The sequence below is a fragment of the Conger conger genome, chromosome 19, assembly GCF_963514075.1.
Source record: "Conger conger chromosome 19, fConCon1.1, whole genome shotgun sequence".
NCBI lineage: Eukaryota > Metazoa > Chordata > Actinopteri > Anguilliformes > Congridae > Conger > Conger conger.
In genome coordinates this window covers 9071407-9093499 of record NC_083778.1, presented here as the reverse complement: position 1 = coordinate 9093499, position 22093 = coordinate 9071407, and the positions used below count along the sequence as shown (strand labels likewise).

Here is a 22093-nt window from a genome sequence, read left to right as displayed (position 1 = left end):
TAAGAGCAGTCGTCCCATTGGCTCAGGCAGTAAGAGCAGTCGTCTCATTGGCTCAGGCGGTAAGAGCAGTCGTCTGGCAGTCGGAGGGTTGCCGGTTCGATCCCACCCTGGGCAAGACACCTAACCCCCAAATGCTCCTGACGAGCTGGTCGGCGCCTCGCATGGCAGCCGATCGCCGTCGGTGTGCGAGTGCGTGTGTGAACGGGTCAACGAGTAGCATCGGTTGTACAGCGCTATATAAAAATGGCAGCCATTTACTGGATGACTGGACACCGCGGGCATGAAGGGCTAGCTCTGCGGACGCTGCATTTCTGAGCTTGCGTTAGCCGCCGCCGTTAGTCACCGGCTCCTGGAACCCTGGCCAGCAAGCGCCGTAATCTCATAATCCCCCTCCGGATTATCCCTCCCGGGATTAAACGCTATCCGATTCCCCACCGCGTCCGCGTGCGTTATCCGCCCGTAATCCGAGTTATTTCATTAGAGTTAATCTGATTGGAAGCCGGCGAGCGGTGAAGCCGCTATCTCCGTCTCCGATCGCCCGCGAGTCGTTTTACAGACAGGACATGCAGTGCAGACCTGAATCGGAAACACATAATTGTTTTGGATTCAAATACTTTTCTGTGCTCGATTGATCTTGCCTGGTGCAATTGAACCAACCAAGAGGACTAGGTGGCATTTGCACTTCTTGAGAGTATTTCAGAACTGTAGAGTCCCACCATATTTCGACACACACTGAAAAAACTGCACTACAAGTGTGTTTTTCTATTCAGGGATTTGATACTTTTCACTTGTTGAGGAACTGCGAAATGACGAAAATGTCAATGTAGTTTCATAGGTTCAAATACACCAGACCAGCTCAGCGTAGAAAGGCATTTGACCCAGGTCTGATGAAATGCAGACGTTCACAAAAAAAAAAACGTAAGTTTGCATTGCTTTGCACTTGTAAAATTGTGCAACCCTATCAGATGTTTTATTTCGACATTAGTTAGCTACCTCTGCTATGCTACTGAGAGAGGTACTGTAGCAGGCTATTTGGCAAAGCCTGGCTAAGGTTTAAACCCAGCATGCCTTCCCGCTAGGAGAGGAATTATAGGCTAATGGACATCGGTGGGGTGTCAAAGAGGTGCGTGCGTGTGTGTGTGTGTGTGTGTGTGTGTGTATGGAAGGAACGTATTGTGTGTTAAATCACTGTTGCGCATTTGAATTCATGTTGCACAATTTCAGAAAGAGAGTACGATTGTTTTTTTTATTTTATTTATTTATTTATTTATTAATATCTCGTAAACCCAAAGTGTTTTGAGTAAGTCGATCAAAGACCATAGCAGTCAAACCGAGGCTACGACCCGCTGTCCGCCAACCGTAAACAGCATTTACAATGCGGGGGAAACGAAAACGGCCTAAATTATGCATGCATTGATTTTATCATGTCCTGACAATGGGACCGTGGGAAACATTAATGAGTGTCTCATCCCGTGTGTGTGTGTGTGTGTGTGTGTGTGTGTGTGTGTGTGTGAGAGAGAGAGAGAGAGAGAGAGAGAGAGAGAGAGAGAGAGAGAGAGGCGTTATTAGATGTTTTTAAACATCTAATTTCTAACCTGTTTAATAATGAACGACCGGTCGCCACTGGGCGTAACTGCATTCCGATTAATAAGTAATGACAGCAAAAAGGCTCTCTTATAGCACGCGTCAGATTTTATGTGATGACAATCACGTTAATCGTGTGCTTATATATTTTTAATCGCCCATTACAATGATAAATTATCCATAATAAAAGGTTGTGAAGGCTTTTGACACCGACGAGCCCAATTAAATTCCACCGTGCAGTTCGCACATTCGGCGCAGACTTGACTGCACTCTCATCTTTCGCCGCTGTTCTTACACATTACAGGGAAGACGTCCGTGGTTCTCTGTACGTTCACGAGACGACCAGAACTGCACGACGAGGCAGTTTATTGCGGCGAAATTATTTTCCGCGCGCCGTGCATGTCACGGCGTCACAGCGGAGTGCTCGCTCTGCTAGGCTGACAAGCCGCGGTTTAAATACTCCCCCTTCATCTCTCCTGTTTCTCCCCCCCCCCCCCCCCCCCCACTTCTGCGGTGGGATGGGATTCGAAAAAGCCCTTCTGCCTCTTCTCTCCTCCTCCAGACATCACATCCGGGTCACTTTCCTGCAACTGCGAGTAAAAGCAGCTCCTTCACACTGGAAACGCCAGCGCCCGGCAGCAGCAGGAGCGAGCTGACATGGATACCGTCGGCGTCCAGCCGTGATTTAACAACCCAAGCGTCTCCTGTCGGCCGAAACCAGCAAACGCGGGGCACACCTGAGAACTTAACGCGCGGCCCCCCCCCCTCCCCTCCTCATGTAACGCTCGGTGTTTTTTGGTTTTGTTTCTTTCTTTTTTTTATTTTTTTTTAGCAATGTCCAAGACTCTGAAAAAGAAAAACCACTGGACCAACAAAATCCACGAGACTGTCCTTAGCAGGAACGCAGAATGCGAGTTGGGGTTCGAGTTGAAAGGGGGAGCCGAGAACGGGCAGTTCCCCCACCTGGGAGAGGTGAAGCAGGGCACGCTCGCCTGTCAGACCGGCAGGTTGGTCCAAGACGAGCTCCTCCTGGAGGTTAATGACACGCCGGTTGCCGGACTGACCATTAGGGATGTGTTGGCTGTCATCAAGCACAGCAAGGATCCCGTACGACTTAAGTGTGTCAAGCAAGGTGAGTTTCTGTGACAACTTAAAGAAAGAGCCGGTCTGCTTGTCCGTTAATGAATATGAATGAGCGCGATCCCCTCTTGCACCTGTGTGGTCAGGTGTTGCCGAGTGTCACTATAATGAGAAGTACAATTTTTACAGTCAGTGCTTAATGGGGAAAGGTCTGCAAAGTTGACAGCGTGAAAGTCCTACAGCCCGTACAGGTTTGCATGAACTCGCTCTGTCGTTTCTTGACATTTTAGTTCCACAGGGGGTCCAGCAAAGTTTGATTCCGTTGTGTAAAACTCGAAGTTGCTAGCGAATTGTTGCCAAGTAGCGGAATCCACGCGACCACCGAAGTGGGTGTGTTCCTCGTGACGGCGTGCAGTCAGCTGCTTTTCAGTTTTTAGCGTTTAGGGTATTTTAGTGGATTTCGCAAATCGTGCTGGCAATACAAATTTTATTTTTCATATTTTGGCATGCGTGATATAGGATTCACCCCCTCGGCTCTTCAGAAAAGCGGTTAACCTGCTACTGTTAACTCGGAAGAGAGTGAGGATCAGCTAGGCTGTTTGTGTGGGTTTGCTATTAAAGCCTTCTTTTCTTGTTTATTTGTTTTCATTTGTATTTTACGCGTACGCATATAACCTAGCGCGCGTACGGGCCTAGTGTCTGATTTGCTAAATCAAATGTCGGCCATATATTCCTGATGCTAGAATATTCCACTGTACTTGCAACAGTTTCAACTGTGTAGCTTATAGAATGCAATTATCTTTTGCTCAACTATTAGGCTACGCCACAGCGTTGTATCCAAAATAATAATAATATGTTTTTAAAATCTTCGCTTATTTATTTAACACTTATTTATATAAACAAGCTAAACGCATCAATTTCAAGAGGGCACCGGCGATCCTGGTGTAACCTCGCATGGATTTTAAAGACGAGGAAGTGACTTATTGCAGCGCAAAGCGATGAGTTACGGTTGATATGATGAGCCGAGAAGGTGACCCACTTATGTCGTGCCCTCTGTGTTTTTTTTTGTTGTTGATATTGCTACGGATTATTTTCTGTGCTTCTTATTTATTTGTTTGCTGTTGGTATGGTGACGTCTTAACCGTGTATCTCACGTCATACGAACTGTAATTCTGCCAAGGCCAAGGTTTTTCATTTCTACACCTTAACGTTGGAAATTGATTGCAAGGTAAGTGAGTCACTACACCTCGTCTGGTTGAATATAAAATATTTTTGTTGGCCTGCGGGAAAAAAATCTCATGACTCACAAATGGGAAAAAATAAAAAATGGAATCGTTGAGTCATTGCCGTTGTGGCTTGATAATTGCGTCGATCGATTAGTTATTGCTAGTTATTGGTCTGGCGGTGTCAGTCTTCTATGGTGTGAACAGTTTGGTTGTGCGGTATGAGAAGCACACAAACCCCCACCAGGGCCGACAATGACATTCACTGAGTGTGGCCTACCTGACACTTTGCATTGGAAAGGAGTTCTGTCCCGTGTCTGCGTTTGTGCTTGCTGATAGTTGTGTGGAAGCCATACGTTACTTACTCTAAATCTGGATACCGACATTACTCTGCCTTTCTGAGACCCTGCATAAAAGTTTCAAGTATTTTAGCTTTTTCACATAACACAATATACGCGTGGCAGTGAAAAAATTTTTTGGGGAAATTGTTGCCATGCCATTTATACAGCGCCTTTGTCCAAAGCGCTGTACAATTGATCCTTCTCATTCATACACGCACTCATACACACACCGACAGCGATTGGCTGCCATGCAAGGCACCAGTCAGGAGCATTTGGGGGTTAGGTGTCTTGCTCAGGGACACTGACACACCCAGGGCGGGATCGAACCGGCAACCCCCCGACCGCCAGACGACCACTCTTACCGCCTGAGCCAATGAGACGACCGCTCTCACCTCCTGAGCCAATGAGACGACCGCTCTCACCTCCTGAGCCAATGAGACGACCGCTCTCGCCTCCTGAGCCAATGAGACGACCGCTCTCACCTCCTGAGCCAATGAGACGACCGCTCTAACCTCCTGACCCGACATCGCCTGCACTTTCTAATGCGGGTTTGTGCTTCATAGAGTGTGTAGTTCTCCAGGTTCCGATGCGAAACCCATGTCCTCTCCGGGGGACAGAAATGAGGACGGTACAGCGGAGGAGTTTCCTGTGCTCACGCGTGCTGCGTGCTGCGTGCTGTGTGCTGTGTGCTGTGTGCTGTGTACTGTGTGCTGTGTGCTGTGTGCTGCGTGCTGCGTGCTGTGTGCTGTGTGCTGTGTGCTGTGTGCTGCGTACTGTGTGCTGGTCTGAGCTGCAGCTTGAGATGCGCTCCAGCCACAGATCATTTTCAGCCATTTGCATATTATGATTGCTTTCTGAGAGGGGGAAGTGTAAATCTGGGCTCTGTAAAATGAGCTGTGTGCACTCGGAGAGAGGATCGTATTTTGCGTGAGGAGAAGGGGGGGGGGGGGGATCTCCGCATGTAGCATGATGGGCCTCTCCATCTCTCTGTCTCATCTCTCTCTCCATCTCTCTCTCTCTCTCTCTCTCTCTCTCACTCTCAACTGGTTCTGTGAATATTTGGTGTTGCTCATGTTGATGCACTGAACATGAGTATCAACGGTCAAGTTCTCTCTCTCGCTCTCTCACTCTCTCGTTCTCTTGTTCTCTCTCTCTCTGTCTCTCTCTCGCTTGGTCTCTCTCGCTCTCATGGCTGCTTATATGTAGTAATAATAATAATAATAATAATACTAATAATAATAATAATCATGATCATGATCTTATTAAAATGCCTAGTTTAGGTACAGGCTCTTTAACCACAAGGCCCTGGACCCAGCGCTGACTTGCGGAGTCACAACCTGTAGAGCAGGGATCAGGGACTCACGGCCCTCCAGGGCTGAAAACTGGTAGTTTTCCACCCTCCCTTTACCTGGGAGTCAGGTGTGTTCACCCTCCCTTTACCTGGGAGTCAGGTGTGTTCACCCTCCCTTTACCTGGGAGTCAGGTGTGTTCACCCTCCCTTTACCTGGGAGTCAGGTGTGTTCACCCTCCCTTTACCTGAGAGTCAGGTGTGAAGACAGTCGCACTGAGGCCAGATTTGGATTCAAGGGCCAGATTTGACGGCCGATCGACCAGCAGGGGTCACCGGTGCCGGATCCATCCCCTCAAATGTATCTGAGTTCTACCCTGTTCAGAGTAGAGCAAGTTAGTCGAGCGTATGATAAGTGAGCCTCCTGTGCACATAACGGTTGTAGGGCACATGCATAATGTGTTACAGCACTGCTTTTTAAGAAAAAAAAATTCCTGCTCCAGAACCACAACTTTCCAGCTACGTTGCAATCGGATCCAGATGACGCCTGCACTTTCTCCTCTGGAAAAGTTAACTCGTTTTATATATTTTTTTCTGAGGTTGCGGCAAGTTGGGGGGAAAAAAACGCTGCAAAAGCGTCTTTAAAATGTTTTCCGGTGGTTCCCTCGTTGCTGATGCAAGCTGGTTACTCGTGGCTGAAGCCCACTTGCGCGTTACCGTATAAATGTGTTCGTGTGGGGTCGGCATTAGCATTGTATCCGCAGTGTGCTCTGCTCCCCCTGCGATAAATCATTCTGCCGGTTTGTCCCGTTCCCTTGCCTCTTCCCCCTCGTGCTGGTCTTATAATTTTTATTGCCGGAAACCCGCAGTGACAAAATGGCTGAAAATTCCGAATTGGCCCCGGACTGTTTCTCCCACAATGCTTAACTGTGAACAGTAGGCTTTTTGGAATGTTTTTTTGTGTTCTAGAACTCCCATTGTCTTCGATGACCTGTCGTGATTGTGACATCAGCATTACAATATTCTGTTAAGAACATTCTCATCACGTATTTGTGACCTCACAGCTGACTGTAGAGAAATAGAATGTAGATTTTCTACATAGACTGTAGAGATATGGGCCAAATGCCTGTTACATCACCCACTGACTGTCCATGGGCTCGTGAAAAGCGTTTTGAAGCACAGGAAGTAAAGTTTACCGGCACCACTGTCTTGTACAATTTAGAGCTAGGGACTGCACAGTAGGGAAGCCGATGTGCCTCCTCCGTTGAGCTTTTGTGTGTGAGAGAGATATCTGTCCCTGATTCGTTCACAAAGTATTTCTGTATTGTCAAATAACACAATAACTTAAGGGAAATTGGGACATGGGGAGGCATTAGATGAAGAAAAGACTCTGAATGCGACCAACATTTTCTCATGAGGAAATATTATTGACCACAATTGTACCATTGACCTGACTTTGACAATGGGTCTGGCAATAACCTATACTGGAGCCAACCACAGTGGCACTACTGAGCACTGTCTGAGCACGACCAGGGAATGAGCTTCAGAAAAGAAGCCCGGTTTGGCATTTATATAGCGCCTTTATCCAAAGCGTTGTACAATTGATGCTTCTCATTCACCCATTCGTACACACACTCACACACCGACGGCGATTGGCTGCCATGCAAGGTGCCGACCAGCTCGTCAGGAGCGTTCGGGGGTTAGGCGTCTTGCTCAGGGACACTTCAACACACACAGGACGGGGTCGAACCGGCAACCTTACCTCTTACGGCCTTTCACAAACCCGCTTAGCCTGTAACTACTACAATGCTTAATACAGGAGCCTTAATCCCCGGGACCCGGTGGGTATTCTGTGTTTTACAGCCCTTTATCAGTTAAGGTTTTTTCGAAAAACTCGTTCAAGTTATGCCAGAGCCGGCTCCTCTCTATTAAAAGTAATTGATGTCAGTTGAGGTCTGGCTGGCGCGTTGCCATTAGCTTTGTCTGCGAGATCTCTGTTGCCCACAGAGGGCTGAGTATCAGTGAACAGGCATTCACGCTTCGAGCGCTTTCTCCCGTCAGGCTCAAACGCGGCCCGATTCAAAGGGAGGCGTCTCTCGGGGAAACGGGCGTCGCCGCGCCCTGCGGTGCATGATGGGATACCGGAGGACCTCCGCCGCCTTTCTCCTCCTCGGAATGCGCCCTCCGCCGTAAATAACGTACGATACTTTTATTGAAACCCCCCGCGGGGTCATTTGTCCCCTGCATTTGACCCATCCGAGTCATTGGGAGCAGCGGGCAGCTACAGCGCAGCGCCCGGGGAGCAGTGCGGGGTTAAGGGCCTCGCTCGAGGGCCCGGCGGCTGTGCGGATCTTATTGTGGCTACGCCGGGGAATCGAACCGTCGACCTTGCGGCTCCCGGTCATGTATCGTGTTTTTATTTATTTGTTTTTCCCTCAGGGTTTTTAAAGGCCAGGGAACGTGAGGTCATCCGGTGGTGCACCTGATGGATCATGAGTTTACCCTGAGGTGCTGAGCCCGGCGCTGAAGGCTGTTTCTAGCCACTCGCCGGCTGGAATTTGAAGTGCCTGTGCAGCGATGGGAGGTCTGCTGCTTCTATTGATCACACTGGACCCCCCCTCCCAAAGTCCCCCTCTCCCTCTCTCCCTCTCTCCGTCTCTCTCTGTCTCTCCCTCTCTCTCTCTCTCTCCGTCTCTCCCTCTCCCTCTCCCTCTCTCTCCCTCTCCCTCTCTCTGTCTCTGTCTCTCTGTCTCTCTCTAACCGCTAGCCTCTGCTCTGTAGCTGATAAACAGTGGAGTGCTCAGTTAGTCAGTCAGTCACTCACTCACTCACTCACTCACTCACTCACTCACTTAGTCAGTTAGTCAGTCATTCAGTCATTCAGTTAGTCAGTTAGTCAGTCAGTCAGTCACTCACTTAGTCAGTCAGTCAGTGACTCGCTCATTCAGTCAGTCAGTCAGTCACTTCGTCAGTCACTCACTCACTCATTCAGTCAGTCAGTCACTCATTCAGTCAGTCAGTCAGACAGTCACTCATTCAGTCAGTCAGTCACTCAGTCAGTCAGTCACTCACTCATTCAGTCAGTCAGTCAGTGAGTCACTCACTCCCTCACTCACTCAGTCAGTCAGTCACTCACTCACTCACTCAGTCAGTCACTCACTCACTCACTCACTCATTCAGTCAGTCAGTCAGACAGTCACTCATTCAGTCAGTCAGTCAGTCAGTCAGTCAGTCAGTCACTCACTCATTCAGTCAGTCAGTCAGTCAGTCAGTCAGTCAGTCAGTGGGACAGTGGCCCACGTCCCCAGCCTCCCTGCTGTAAATCTCTCCTCTGAGACCTGTCCACCAGGCTGGGCTCCGTCCCACCCCCCCCCCACCCCCCACAGCCCGTTTCTGACATATTCGGGAGACCCCTTCCACGACCTCCGGGGCGAGGAGGGGCGCGGAGAACGTAGAGCCCTTCATGAACCCAGGGGCCGGGTCGGGCAGCCAGAGCCTGAGAAAGTGTCTGGACTTCACCTCGATTGACCCGAGACCTCCAGCGTGTCTGTGCGCTGGCCACGGCGGAACCGCCCTGCTTGACAGGAGAAGGCACTGCCTGTTTTGGGAAATGGCCCCTGGTGATGCGGGCGAGACAATCCGCCCCCATTGTGCTTCCAACCCCGCATTCACGCTGCCTTTGTGCGATTGTGTTTACTATTCCGGTATTGCTGAAGTATTCAGTATTGTTGTGATGTCCCTCTGTTTACGACTGGTCTCGTACGGAGGTGTGAGTTTGTGCCTGTGTCGGAGTTCATACGTTTGTGTGTGCGTGTGTGCTTGTGTGAGTTCACACGTGTTTGTCTGTGCATATGCGTGTGCTTGTGTGAGTTCATACGTTTGTGTGTATGCGTGTGCCTGTGTGAGTTCATACGTGTGTCTGTACGTATGCGTATGCGTGTGCCTGTGTGAGTTCATACGTGTGTCTGTACGTATGCGTATGCGTGTGCCTGTGTGAGTTCATACGTGTGTGTCTGTGCGTATGCGTGTTCCTATGTGAGTTCATACGTGTGTGTCTGTGTGTATGCGTGTGCCTGTGTGAGTTCATACGTGTGTGTCTGTGCGTATGCGTGTTCCTATGTCAGTTCATACATGTGTCTGGGTGTATGCGTGTGTGAGTTGAGTGGAGTTGCACACACACACACACACACACACACACACACGCACTTTAACTGCAGTCTGAAGGACGTTCAATTGGCTGACATTGAGCGAGGGGTGTGTCCCATTCTCCAGTTTATGGCCTCCCTCTCTGAAGCTCCCGCTGACCCAGACAGCGTATATCACAGGGGGTTATGTCCTGAAGCAGGATTACTGATTTACCTGGGTAAGGTCACAGAGTGAAAACCCGGAACCCTTTCCCCAAACTGGAACATGGACTGAAATAAAAACAGCTCCAGGTTTTAAATTGGCGAACTTACCCAGCTCACTCAGGAACACTGCTGTGTGATACACCCCATCCTGGTCATCACTGCTTCTGTCTCACAAACACTCACTCACACACACATACACATATACACACACATTCTCAAACACATATACACACAGACGCACACTCTCACACACTCACACACACACACATACACATACTCACACACTCGCACACACATTCTCAAATACACACACACACACACACACACTCTCTCACACACATACACACACGCCCTCAAACGCACACACCACCGCTGAGACCGGAGGTTGTGTCATCCCAAATGATTCCTCGCAAAATTGATCGCTGTTTACTTTTTCATTAAGGCTGTTTTCCTGACCACCAAGCGTATATCTTCTGACATCACGGCTCTCCCTTCGCGTACGGAAGACCTCTGTCGCAGGAAGCGTACGACAGCGAGCCGACTGCTCCTCAATCTGAAGGCCTGTATTTCATCACGCCGCCATTACGGCTCGAACACACCCATCCGACAGGCAAGCGTCTCCGCCATTACGGCTCAAACACACCCATCCGACAGGCAAGCGTCTCCGCCATTACGGCTCAAACACACCCATCCGACAGGCAAGCGTCTCCGCCATTACGGCTCAAACACACCCATCCGACAGGCAAGCGTCTCCGCCATTACGGCTCAAACACACCCATCCGACAGGCAAGCGTCTCCGCCATTACGGCTCAAACACACCCATCCGACAGGCAAACATCTCCGACATTACGGCTCAAACACACCCATCCGACAGGCAAGCGTCTCCGCCATTACGGCTCAAACACACCCATCCGACAGGCAAACATCTCCGCCATTACGGCTCAAACACACCCATCTGACAGGCAAACATCTCCGCCATTACGGCTCAAACACACCCATCCGACAGGCAAGCGTCTCCACCATTACGGCTCAAACACACCCATCCGACAGGCAAGCGTCTCCGCCATTCCGGCTCAAACACACCCATCCGACAGGCAAACATCTCCGCCACGTCCTTATCTCACCTCCGCTCGGCTGCGTCTCCCGCCTCCTCACGGACGGAATCTCAATGTCCTCGCGACGCGCGTTTTCACTTCCTGTGCCGTCTTTTTACCCGGTCCGGGAATACTGCAGCGGGAATCCGGCAGCGCTGTTTATTTTAATCAGCGGGGGGGGGCGCGCTGATGTTTCTCCTGTGTCCCGCGTGGCTCCGTGTTTGAGCCTCCGCTTACATTCATTTAATGCAGTCAGAGAGTCTGTGAAATTGAAAAGCAGTGCCAGGCAGAGAGAGAGGACTTACTGGAATGGAAATGAGCGGGTAGTGTCGAGCTTAGGGAAGCGGTTAGGTGCTGGTTATCCAGACTCTGCTGACCCAACACTAAAGAGCCCCTGAGTTCAGTTCAGTTCAGTTCAGTTCAGTTTATTCTTTGTCCCAAATGGGCAATTTGTTTGCAGCAGGACCACACAACAATAGGCATAACACAATACAGACAGACAGACAGATTCTGCACAAGAAGCATAATAGATAGTTCAGTTGTGATGGCAGTGCATTAAAAACTGAGTCATTTAAAATCAAGATACAGTTTCAGTAAATATAAGGTAGATATAAAAAGAGGTAGTGGATGGCGGTAGGGGGTCACTAAATGGCCAAGGCTATCTTCTGTTGTGTGCATTCAGTGCTTGGATAGAAAGAGGGATAAAGGGATACTCCTTAGGACTGGAGTAGTGTGTTCAGACGTCAGAGTGTATAGCATTTAAATAAATGGTAAACGGTTGGCATTTATATATAATATTTGCATGGTGTCGTGTAATGGATGTGCGTTTAGACGGCTATATACAACGACCACAGTCTATGTTGGGTGACAATAGAGCGTCCTTGAACTTTCTGCGATTTAATTCCGGTGACACTTGTGATAGCTCAGGCAGTAAGAGCAGTTGTCTGGCAGTCGGAGGGTTGCCGGTTCGATCCCCCGCCCGGGCTGTGTCGGAGTGTCCCTGAGCAAGACGCCAAACCCCCAAATGCTCCTGACGAGCTGGTCGGCGCCTTGCATGGCAGCCAATCGCCATCTGTGTTTGAGTGTGTGTTTGAACGGGTGAACGAGAAGCATCGATTGTACAGCGCTTTGGATAAAGGCGCTATATAAATGCCAACCATTTACCATGTCACAATTCTCTCGCTCTCGTGTTCCGTAATGCCAAAGATTGTGTAGGAAGCCAACAAGATTCACATTTCAATGGAAGTCAATGGAAGCCAGCGTCGGTCACTTTCCATTCACACGGCACACAGTCGCATTGCAGTCCGCCTGAGTCCAGACGATCTCAATATGGGAATATTCGCATGAATATTCAGGCGGTGATTGGAGGGCCAGCTCAGAAACATGCCGGCTACCTAACTGCCCAATCCGTTTGTCGGGGGGCGTAAGCGTATGTGACAGCGAAAACAAATTCATTAAGTTATTCAATCTGGCGAGGGCCCCTCGCAAACAAGTGTCAGAGAAATTAAAGACCGGAGCACCGCTGAGACCGGAGGTTGTGTCACCCCGAATTATTCCTCGCAAAATTGATTACTGTTTTCATTTTCATTACGGCTGTTTTCCTGACCACCAAGCCAACGCCGATGCCTCGTCCCGAAAGGCCCCCCCGTATCGGCGATTTCATTTCTGAGTGAAATCGCTCATTCGTCGGATAAAATCTTATTGATTCCCGTTCAGACCGCCGAACTTTGTGCTCTTCGTAACGTTCTTCGGACAGAAAATCCAGCGAGTTGCCTCTCCCTGAGATCGCTCCTCTTCCCTTATCTTTTCCTGTGACATCAGCGCCATGAAAAGAGAAGCACCGATTACAACCCGTTCCTCCTGTGTGTTTGTACTTCACTTGACCTTGTGTGTGTGTGTGTGTGTGTGTGTGTGTGCGCGTGTGTCTGCGCCTGTGTGTGTTTGTGTGTGTGTATGTATGTATATATGTGTGTATGTATGTATGTATGTGAGTGTGTGTGTATGTATGTGTGTATATATGTGTGTGTGTGTATGTATGTATGTATGCATGTATGTATGTATGTAGAGTGTGTGTGTGCATGAGTGTGTGTGTGTGTGTGTGTGTGTGTGTGCGTGCATGCATGTGCATGATAGAAATGTATGCAAATCTGGTTTCATGTTTTTCCACCGCGGTAGTCAAACGCAGGCATCCCGAGTTTGAATAGCCCTGCCACAACACATTTAGATTGGGTAGAGACGGAAAGCAAATTATCAGGTAATGGGGCTGTATTTCACTTAGAATGCCTCTGAATGCACCAACAGATCACACTTAAGTGTAATTTGACGAGGGCGTCCGGTTCTTGGCTCAGAGATGCAAAGTCAGCCTCTGCCATTTCCTGATTGTTCTGTCACTGAAGGTCACGGTTAGCCATAAGTCAGTGTTCTGGAACCCCATTGCTTTCAATCACCAGCGGCGATTGTTACATCAGCATTAGAATGTTCTAGAACCCCATTGCTTTCAATCACCAGCGGCGATTGTTACATCAGCATTAGAATGTTCGAAAACCCCATTGCTTTCAATCACCAGCAGCGATTGTTACATCAGCATTAGAATGTTCTAAAACCCCATTGCTTTCAATCACCACGTTTGTGACCTCACGCCTTCAAGGGTTAAGGAACGAAACCCAGCGGCAGGTGACCTCCAGACAGGGTTGAAGAGAGGGGTTAACCTGCCTAGTTTCCCGGGGCAACAGGGCAATCTCTCCAACGTCCTTCAAGGGGTGGGGAGCAAAAACGGTTTGCTGGAGAGACGCGGTGAAAAATTGATTCGGCGTTTGGCGCTAATAGGCTTAGGCCATTCTCTTAGCGCGCGGGGAAAGAGGCTCGGATATGCGATGGGATTTTCTCCCGTTTGGCCACTTTTGCATTTCTTCACCGCCCGCTCCAGACGCCTCCCGAATAAATGGGTTTTCTTTTTATATCCTCCGGATTACGAGTTTGCTGGGGGATTCTTCAGTCGGTGTCGAGACCAGGCCACCCCCATCCGCTTTATTTAGGAAATGAGTTTCTCCCCCTCTCCCACCCCCCCCAGATTTAAATTCAAATTCAAATAGAGGAACATGCTTCATTTGCATGGTAGCAGGACTTTTAGCCGAGAGGAAGCAGACGGCTCGTTTCAGTTTGAATTGTGTCTGTTCGGCTTTTGTGACACGACCGCGACTGGCGCTATGTGATCCCTCTGCCGAATACTGTGTGGATACTGTGTGTGGATACTGTGTGTGGACACTGTGTGAATACTGTGTGGATACTGTGTGAATACTGTGTGGATACTGTGTGGATACTGTGTGGACACTGTGTGTGGACACTGTGTGTGGATACTGTGTGGATACTGTGTGAATACTGTGTGTGGACACTGTGTGAATACGGTGTGAATACTGTGTGAATACTGTGTGGATACTGTGTGAATACTGTGTGTGGACACTGTGTGAATACTGTGTGTGAATACTGTGTGTGAATACTGTGTGTGGATACTGTGTGGATACTGTGTGAATACTGTGCTGTTACTGTGCTGTTACTGTGTGGATACTGCGTAATGATGTTTCATTTTTAATCGGGATGATTCAAGTTAGTCTGGTTCAGCACCAGCCTGTGCCTGGTGGATGTTTTGCAGGGGATATATATGCGGAGTCAGAGTTTGACCTTCTTCTGATTTCTGTTTGCTTCAGTCCCCCGCACAGTGAATGTCTGATGCTTCACGGTTTCCATCACATCTGACCTGGAGAATATGGTAAATGGTTGGCATTTATATAGCGCCTTTATCCAAAGTGCTGTACAATTGATGCTTCTCATTCACCCATTCATACACACACTCACACACCAACGGCGATTGGCTGCCATGCAAGGCCCCGACCAGCTCGTCAGGAGCATTTGGGGGTTAAGCGTCTTGCTCAGGGACACTTTGACACAGCCCGGGCGGGGGATCGAACCGGCAACCCTCCGTCTGCCAAATGACTGCTCTTACCTCCTGAGCCAATGAGACGACTGCTCTCTCCTCGTGAGCCAATGAGATTCCTGCTCTTACCTCCTGAGCCAATGAGATGACTGCTCTGACCTCCTGAGCCAATGAGATGACTGCTCTCTCCTCCTGAGCCAGTGAGATGACTGCTCTCTCCTCCTGAGCCAATGAGACTACTGCTCTCTCCTCCTGAGCCAATGAGACGACTGCTCTCTCCTCCTGAGCCAATGAGATTCCTGCTCTTACCTCCTGAGCCAATGAGATGACTGCTCTTACCCCCTGAGCCAATGAGATGACTGCTCTTACCTCCTGTATATTTACATATGTCGCCCCATACATATGTATATATACCCGTGTACATATTCTTATGTACAATCAGTGAGTACAGTGTTGGGTATTAAAAATGTATTGTTTCATTGTGCCGGGGTACAGAGCCAAAAGCACAGGAATTGTACCGCTGTCCAAATACTTATGGACTGCCCCGTATTCGACCGCAGTCTGGATGTGAGCAGTCCCGGGTCAGACGCGTAATTGGGTTGGATTCAAATGCTTTTTCTGTGCTCGATTGATCTCGCCCGGTGCAGGTGAGCCAACCAAGAGGACCAGAAGGTGCAGTTTGCAGTATTTCCATCGGTTCCAATACACCAGACCAGCTCAGTGAAGCGTAGAAAAGTATCCAAATCCAAAGCAATTACGTATTTGACCAAGGTCCATTACATTACATTACATTACATTACATGTCGTTTAGCTGACGCTCTTATCCAAAGCGACGTACAGTTGCTCCAGGAGACAATCCTCCCCTGGAGCAATGCAGGGTTAAGGGCCTCGCTCAAGGGCCCGACGGCTGTGCGGATCTTATTGCGGCCACACCGGGGATCGAACCACCGACCTCGCGGGTCCCGGTCGTGTACCTTAACCAGAACAACGGGCCCAATCCGAGCTCTACGCGAGGGGGGGAGGGGGAGAGAAAGAGGGATAGAGAAGAGTAGAATGGAGCAGCTTTGATAGCCAAAATCATCTGTTCCAACAAAAGCCTTTTGTGTAAATCTCCCGACAACTTCCTGTCGCTTAATTTTCAAAGGAAAGGTCCCTTGCCTTGACACTGACGGGTTCCAAAAACCAACAGTTGTCATTTTCTTTCAGTGCTTTTTTTTTTTGCATTTGGACATTTTTTGGAAAGAACTTATTCACTGTGTCCTTGGGCATATTGAAAGGCACACAGTAACTGAAATATTGCATAGCTTTTTATTCTTTCTCATGGTTTGATAGCCCCTTTGCTCTCGCTCTGATTGGTGGAAACGTCTGGCTGCTCTTCTGAGATGCCTGTGGGAGCGACCAGGAAGTGGCCAAAAAGTGTCGGCCAATCACCATCGGCGTTGTTGCTGTGGATGTTGCCCACGTGCGCTGTGATTGGTGGAGCTGTATTATCCCTGGCTGCTGAGTGGTCCTCCATAAAACGGGAGGAGGCGGGGTGTGCTTCGAATCCGTACCGCACTGCCTGTTTTATTGGCCGTCATATCTGCACTCATTTCGGCCTTTTGTATTTTGTAACGAGATGTGTGTGTGTTTCCATTCCCCGCTGAAACATTGGCCCTTTCTCTCCTTCTCGTTCTTACCATCAATCCCTCCCTTTTTATGTCCTTCCTCTTTTTGTCTCTCTCTCAGATAAAAGCTCTGAACCTGTCCTCCCCCTCTCCTCTCTCCCACCCCTCCCTCAGTCTTTCACCCCTGTCTCTCTCTGTTGCTTTTCCCCTTTCCGTTTCACTCCTTTCACTCCTGTTCTCCCTCTCACTTACTCCCCCCCTCTCTCACCGCCCTCTCTCTCTCCCTCTCCCTCCCTCTCTCTCCCTCTCCCCCCTCTCTCTCTGTCTCTCTCTCTCACTATCTGCCCTCCCTCTCCCTCTCTCTCTCCCCCCTCTCCCCCCCGTCTCTCTCTCTCTCTCTCTCTGCCCCCCCTCTCCCTCTCTCTCTCCCCCCTCTCTCCCTCTCTCCCTCTCTCTCTCTCCCTCTCCCCCTCTCTCCCTCTCCCGCTCTCCCTCTCTCTCTCTCTCTCTCCCCCCTCTCCCTCTCTCTCTCTCTCTCTCCCCCCCTCTCCCCCCCTCTCTCTCCCTCTCTCTCAGATGCAGTCTGCTGTGTCCTGATAACTCAGCAGTGCTCGCCCCCCTGTCTGTCTGGTGTGAATGGGATCGCTCATAATTAGGCGTATCTCTCATTTCACACGCGGCTCCCTCAAGTGGCCCTTATCGCATCTATCGAGCCGACAGAACACCGTCCGCCCTGCATCGCTCTCAAACATTCGGGAATCTGCGAGCGAACATTCGGTCTTTTCCCCCAGCGCGGCTCTCAGCGCTCGGTCTCTGAGTTTTTCCGGTCGTCCGGAACGTCGGCCGAGGCGGGAACGTCGGCCTCGCCGCCCTCTCTGGAGTCGGCGCTCGATCACGACTTTTTCCGTGCCAGTCTTCGCGGTCGCGGGCCCCGCTCCGGGTTTGCCCGAGGAACTGCCCTCCTCCCGAGCCCAATCCGATCCGGGAATCCTCACGGTCGGCCTTCCTGCCAGGGCTTTCCGGAGCCTTGGCCCGGGGCCCAGCCGGATCCACCAGGGCCTCCCGTTTCGCCCGTGAATCGGGGAAAAATCACTCCAATGCTAAGCCCTATTAGCCTCATGAAAAAAAATATCTTTTATGTAGAGGTTTTGCAGATTATTTCTTCAAGCAACAGCCGCATATAAAGTCAGTTTATGTCCCGACTCCACACTCTCAGAAGAAAAGGTACAAAAAGTGCTTAAAAAGGTACGAAAGCTTCTCACTGAGGTGTGATATGCAATAGGTACACAAAATTGCTCCCCTAGCCTTCGGTTTAATCATTCATTCGTACCTTTTTTTTTTTTTTTTTTGTAAAGGAACATTATGGCACCTTTTCAGGGTACATTTGGGAAATTTGTTCCTTCAAGAACGAAAATGTATCTCCACTGTTGACTGAACAGCATCTCAATACGCCGGTATTCTGCGTTCTCTGAAGCCTTGTTCACCGAAACATACCTTGTAACGCAAGGCCGCGTCGTCGTGTGATATGACCATTAAAACGTACACTTCATTGCAAAAATGATAAGCTTGTCTTTGCGGCTGGTCATCTGACTCTTGTGGCTGACGGGTCAGTGTAGGGGTTCTGAATCGGCCCGCTAACGTTCGGACGAGCCTGGTTTAGACGAAACCGATCGACGGACGCTCTCGGCCGTGTTCGTTTTGGGAGACGCGGCCATGTTGTAGCCGAATTAAGACCCCCCAAGTCCACTGCCCTGCCTTGCGCTTGGTCTGTCTCAGAGAACATTGTGCCCACCACATGGGCCTCCATTTTGCAGACCAGAGAAGCGTAGATATGAGGCGGCCTGTAGCGTAGTGGTTAAGGTGCGTGACTGGGACCAGCAAGGTCGGCGGTTCGATCCTCAGTGTAGCCACAATCCACACAGCCGTTGGGTCCTTGAGCAAGGCCCTTAACCCTGCATTGCTCCAGGGGAGGATTGTCTCCTGCTTAGTCCAATCAACTGTACGTCGCTCTGGATAAGAGCGTCTGCCGAATGCCGTTAATGTAATGTAATGTAATGTTCTAATGAGGCCAGAGATCTCCAGCTTCTCACAGACCGCGTTCCCAACAGACGTCTATGGTGCTTCTGATACCACTACAGCCAGAGAAGGCTGGAGGACTCCTTTATCCCAGAATGCCCTGTTTGCCACACAATGCAATACAATAATCCGCTCAATTAAATATTGTTTGGAAGGTTGAACTTTTCTCAAGACAGGTAGTCATTTTTTCACGTTTACCTTGCCTCAAGCTCCCACAGTTCATAGCAAAGCCTTCCTCTGCGACGTCTATGAGGTGTTGGTGAAGTGCTTGATGGGATTCGTAGTGAGCTGCCAAATTGGAAGAAGGCTTTCGAAGCAAGACGTTTGACAGATGTTTTTAAAATATCGTTCATGACTTGAAAATCAAACCGAGTGACATTTAATACAAGTGAAATGCACCGCAACGACAAATCGTCAACATTCATATTTTAATAAGCGTTCTGTTTCTTTTTCCTTTAATTGCCTGTGGATGTAATTTCCCTGAAGCTTGATAAATACCCATTTGTAGATTCATTACAGTCACCTAATGGCTTATCTTGATAAAGTGCGGCAGGCTCGGGAGTCAGCTTCAATTATCCGCTCAAAAACAAATCCCCTGACTGCTTTAAGGTGACGGGGTCCTCGTCAATCAAATTTGAATTCAAATTCAAATTCGGAGACCTTTAATTTTCCTGACGAATGTGACATTTTCTTGCCAAATCAGGAGGAAGCGCAAGCAAACACATGATCTCACATAATATTGATCAGGCCTTCATATACAATCAACAGTCGTCATACATTTTTAGTACTAATTGTAAAAATGATGAGGATCAATTTAATATTAACTGGGAATGCAAAATAATACCACGGTTGTATCAGTATTGGCCTATATAGCTTAAGGTACAATAGGTAAGATGTTTGTGTTAAAACATTGGTAAAAGACCATTGTAAATCCCTTCCTAGCTCAGGCTCACTGACATGTTGACTCACCCTCTGCCTGTGTTTATAGTTCGTAAATTCGGGTTTCAAAATATGCAGCAGACGGGCCGGCACTCTGCACAGAAACATCGTTTAGCAGTACAATAATTAAAGCTCATTGGTTGAAAATGGGTTCTAACTGCCACAGCCAATGGCGTTTCAACGTCAGCCCGTTCACAGAGAAGGGGGAGGGATAAACAGTGTTGCCGTTTGAGCGTGTTTGTAAATGGTAAATGGCAGGCATTTATATAGCGCCTTTATCCAAAGCACTGTACAATTTATGCTTCTCATTCACCCATTCGCACACACACTGACGGCGATTGGCTGCCATGCAAGGCCCCAACCAGCTCGTCAGGAGCATTTGGGGGTAGGTGTCTTGCTCAGGGACACTTCAACACAGGGGGGGGGGGATCGAACCGGCAACCCTCCGACTGCCAGACGACTGCTCTTACTGCCTGAGCCATGTTTGTTGCTGCAAGTCCTCTCTTGACCGTTAGAAATCAGAAATGACGTGTTGTACCTTTAAATTGCAGATGCGGTTTAATAGGTTAAAATGTCGGAGGGCGTCGAGGGCTATATCTGTTCCTGCTTTCCGTGCCTTAAAGACTAAATTCCCTAATGTTTGCTGCTGCCGCCATTGTGGCCACATTTCTTCATAAGCGCGTTAATGACAGCCGAATACGCCTCGCATCCCCATGGGAAAATAACGGGCCACCGTTGGATTAAAATGACTTATTTGTATTGCCCTGATGCTGTGATTATGGGCAATATGAATGACGTTACGATGATGTATCGCGCAAATGGAGACGAGGCAAAGTTTTGAGGTACTGCTGTCAGAAAGTGAAAACATCATCTCCGAATCCTCTTGTTTATTTATAGATAACGCATCACTCTTAACAGCTGAGCTCGCATGCAGCGTACAGAGACTGAGTGAGTCCCGAGGCACCTGCCTGGCTCCTCCTTAACCCTTGTGTAGTCTTAATATTCTGCATACTCCTCTTGTCCTCAGAGTAAAAAATGACCCGCCTTCGCTAAACCCCTAAAATGAAGCAGCTTCATTGAATTTTAAACCCCAAATCTATTTTGCATGAAGAAACAACCCGTCACTCATCGCAAACTTTCTCATCAAATTTCAAGTTAGAAAATGATCATTTGGGGGTGTTTTAAACATAGCATTTTGACCCTGAAGACAACGCGAGTGTTAATAAGGCTGGCCAGTTTAAATATTTTGCCATGCAAACACAATGTGAAAATGACAGCTGCGCTTCCACCAACGGGGAAACTCGTTTTACGGGTTTACATCCGCGCTTAAATGTAAAACGGGGCAAATGCGGTCTTGCAAATACGGGTTATTACATCCGCCTCAGAGTAACCGCACGCGGGACGGTGATGAAGACGAAGACCGGTGAGGAAGACAACGGATGTGCAGCATTACGACGTCTCTCGAATTTGCCTCGCGTCATTGGCCGTCTCTCGGGGCGAGGCGGGGAGCCGCGTCTTCTCCAGCCAATCGGCGCTCTCTTCCCTGTTCTTCTCTCGGGGGCTTAATGATCTCCGCCTCTTCGTCTCGGGGGTGGATCTGTCATTTTCAAATTCTGCTAATAACCGTACGGAGGAGTTTGAGTTGAGTGAAATGTGTGAGAAGTGTTGAGTGTTGCGTCACAAAACTCCATCCAGGGTCTGCCTAGTGTTAAGGGCGGCCCGTAGCGTAGTGGTTAAGGTAAAGGACTGGGACACGCAAGGTCGGCGGTTCTAATCCCGGTGCGGCCACAATAAGATCCGCACAGCCGTCGGGCCCTTGAGCGAGGCCCTTAACCCCGCATTGCTCCAGGGGAGGATCGTCTCCTGCTTAGCCTGCCAAATGCCAATAACGTAATGAAATGTCATGTATTTTTGTGAGACGGTTAAGGGCTATATCTAGATCTATCTCCGTCTCTTTTACGCAACAGCATAGAAGAACTGCCAGACTTAACTAGCTCACCTGAACTTCTGGTTCTATCCCGTACTCCATTTAACGGCGGGTTACTAAGAGTCCGAGCCTAACTCTCTAGGAATGGATGAAACGCTAAGAACCCGCAGGAAGACGCCCGACTAACGTGCAGCCCAGTCGTGTAATTGGAGGAAAGATGAGAAAAAGATCGACTCTTTTTTAAAATGGCGGGAGGTGCGGTGTCGGGTCTCCCTCAGGGTTAAACGCGAGACAGCCGAAGTTCAGCCTCGTTTGTAAAGTAAGCTCGTAAGCTCTCCCCCTCCCGTTTCTCTTCCTCCCGTTCGCTCGGAGCAATTACGCGTCGGCCGATAAGCTCTTTCGCGATGCCGAAGTGAACAGAGGTCGACTCCCTGCCTCCTTAATGCCGGCGGATTAACTGCCGCCCCCCACCCCTTCGCAAGCGGAGAGTGCGCCGGGGGTTTAGAGCGAAGTTTGTTTTTCTCCTTCTCCTTCCTGAACCCGACAGATGGCGGGGAAAACCGGAACGGCTGTCTGTTGCCCTGGTGGCGGTTAGCGGTACTGCGAGTGGGAGGGGGGGGGTCGGATGAGGGGGGGGGTTAGGAGACCGTCGCG

At 49.4% G+C, this 22093-nt stretch overlaps 1 protein-coding gene across 1 annotated transcript in view; it reads left to right on the top strand.

Moving 5' to 3' along the window:
* Positions 1 to 2418: 2418 nt before the first annotated feature.
* LOC133119324 (membrane-associated guanylate kinase, WW and PDZ domain-containing protein 2-like) overlaps positions 2419 to 22093 on the top strand; it is a 196690-nt gene continuing 177015 nt past the window's right edge. Inside the window, 1 exon segment of the mRNA XM_061229860.1 lies at positions 2419 to 2716. Coding sequence (XP_061085844.1) covers positions 2419 to 2716 — 298 coding nt within the window.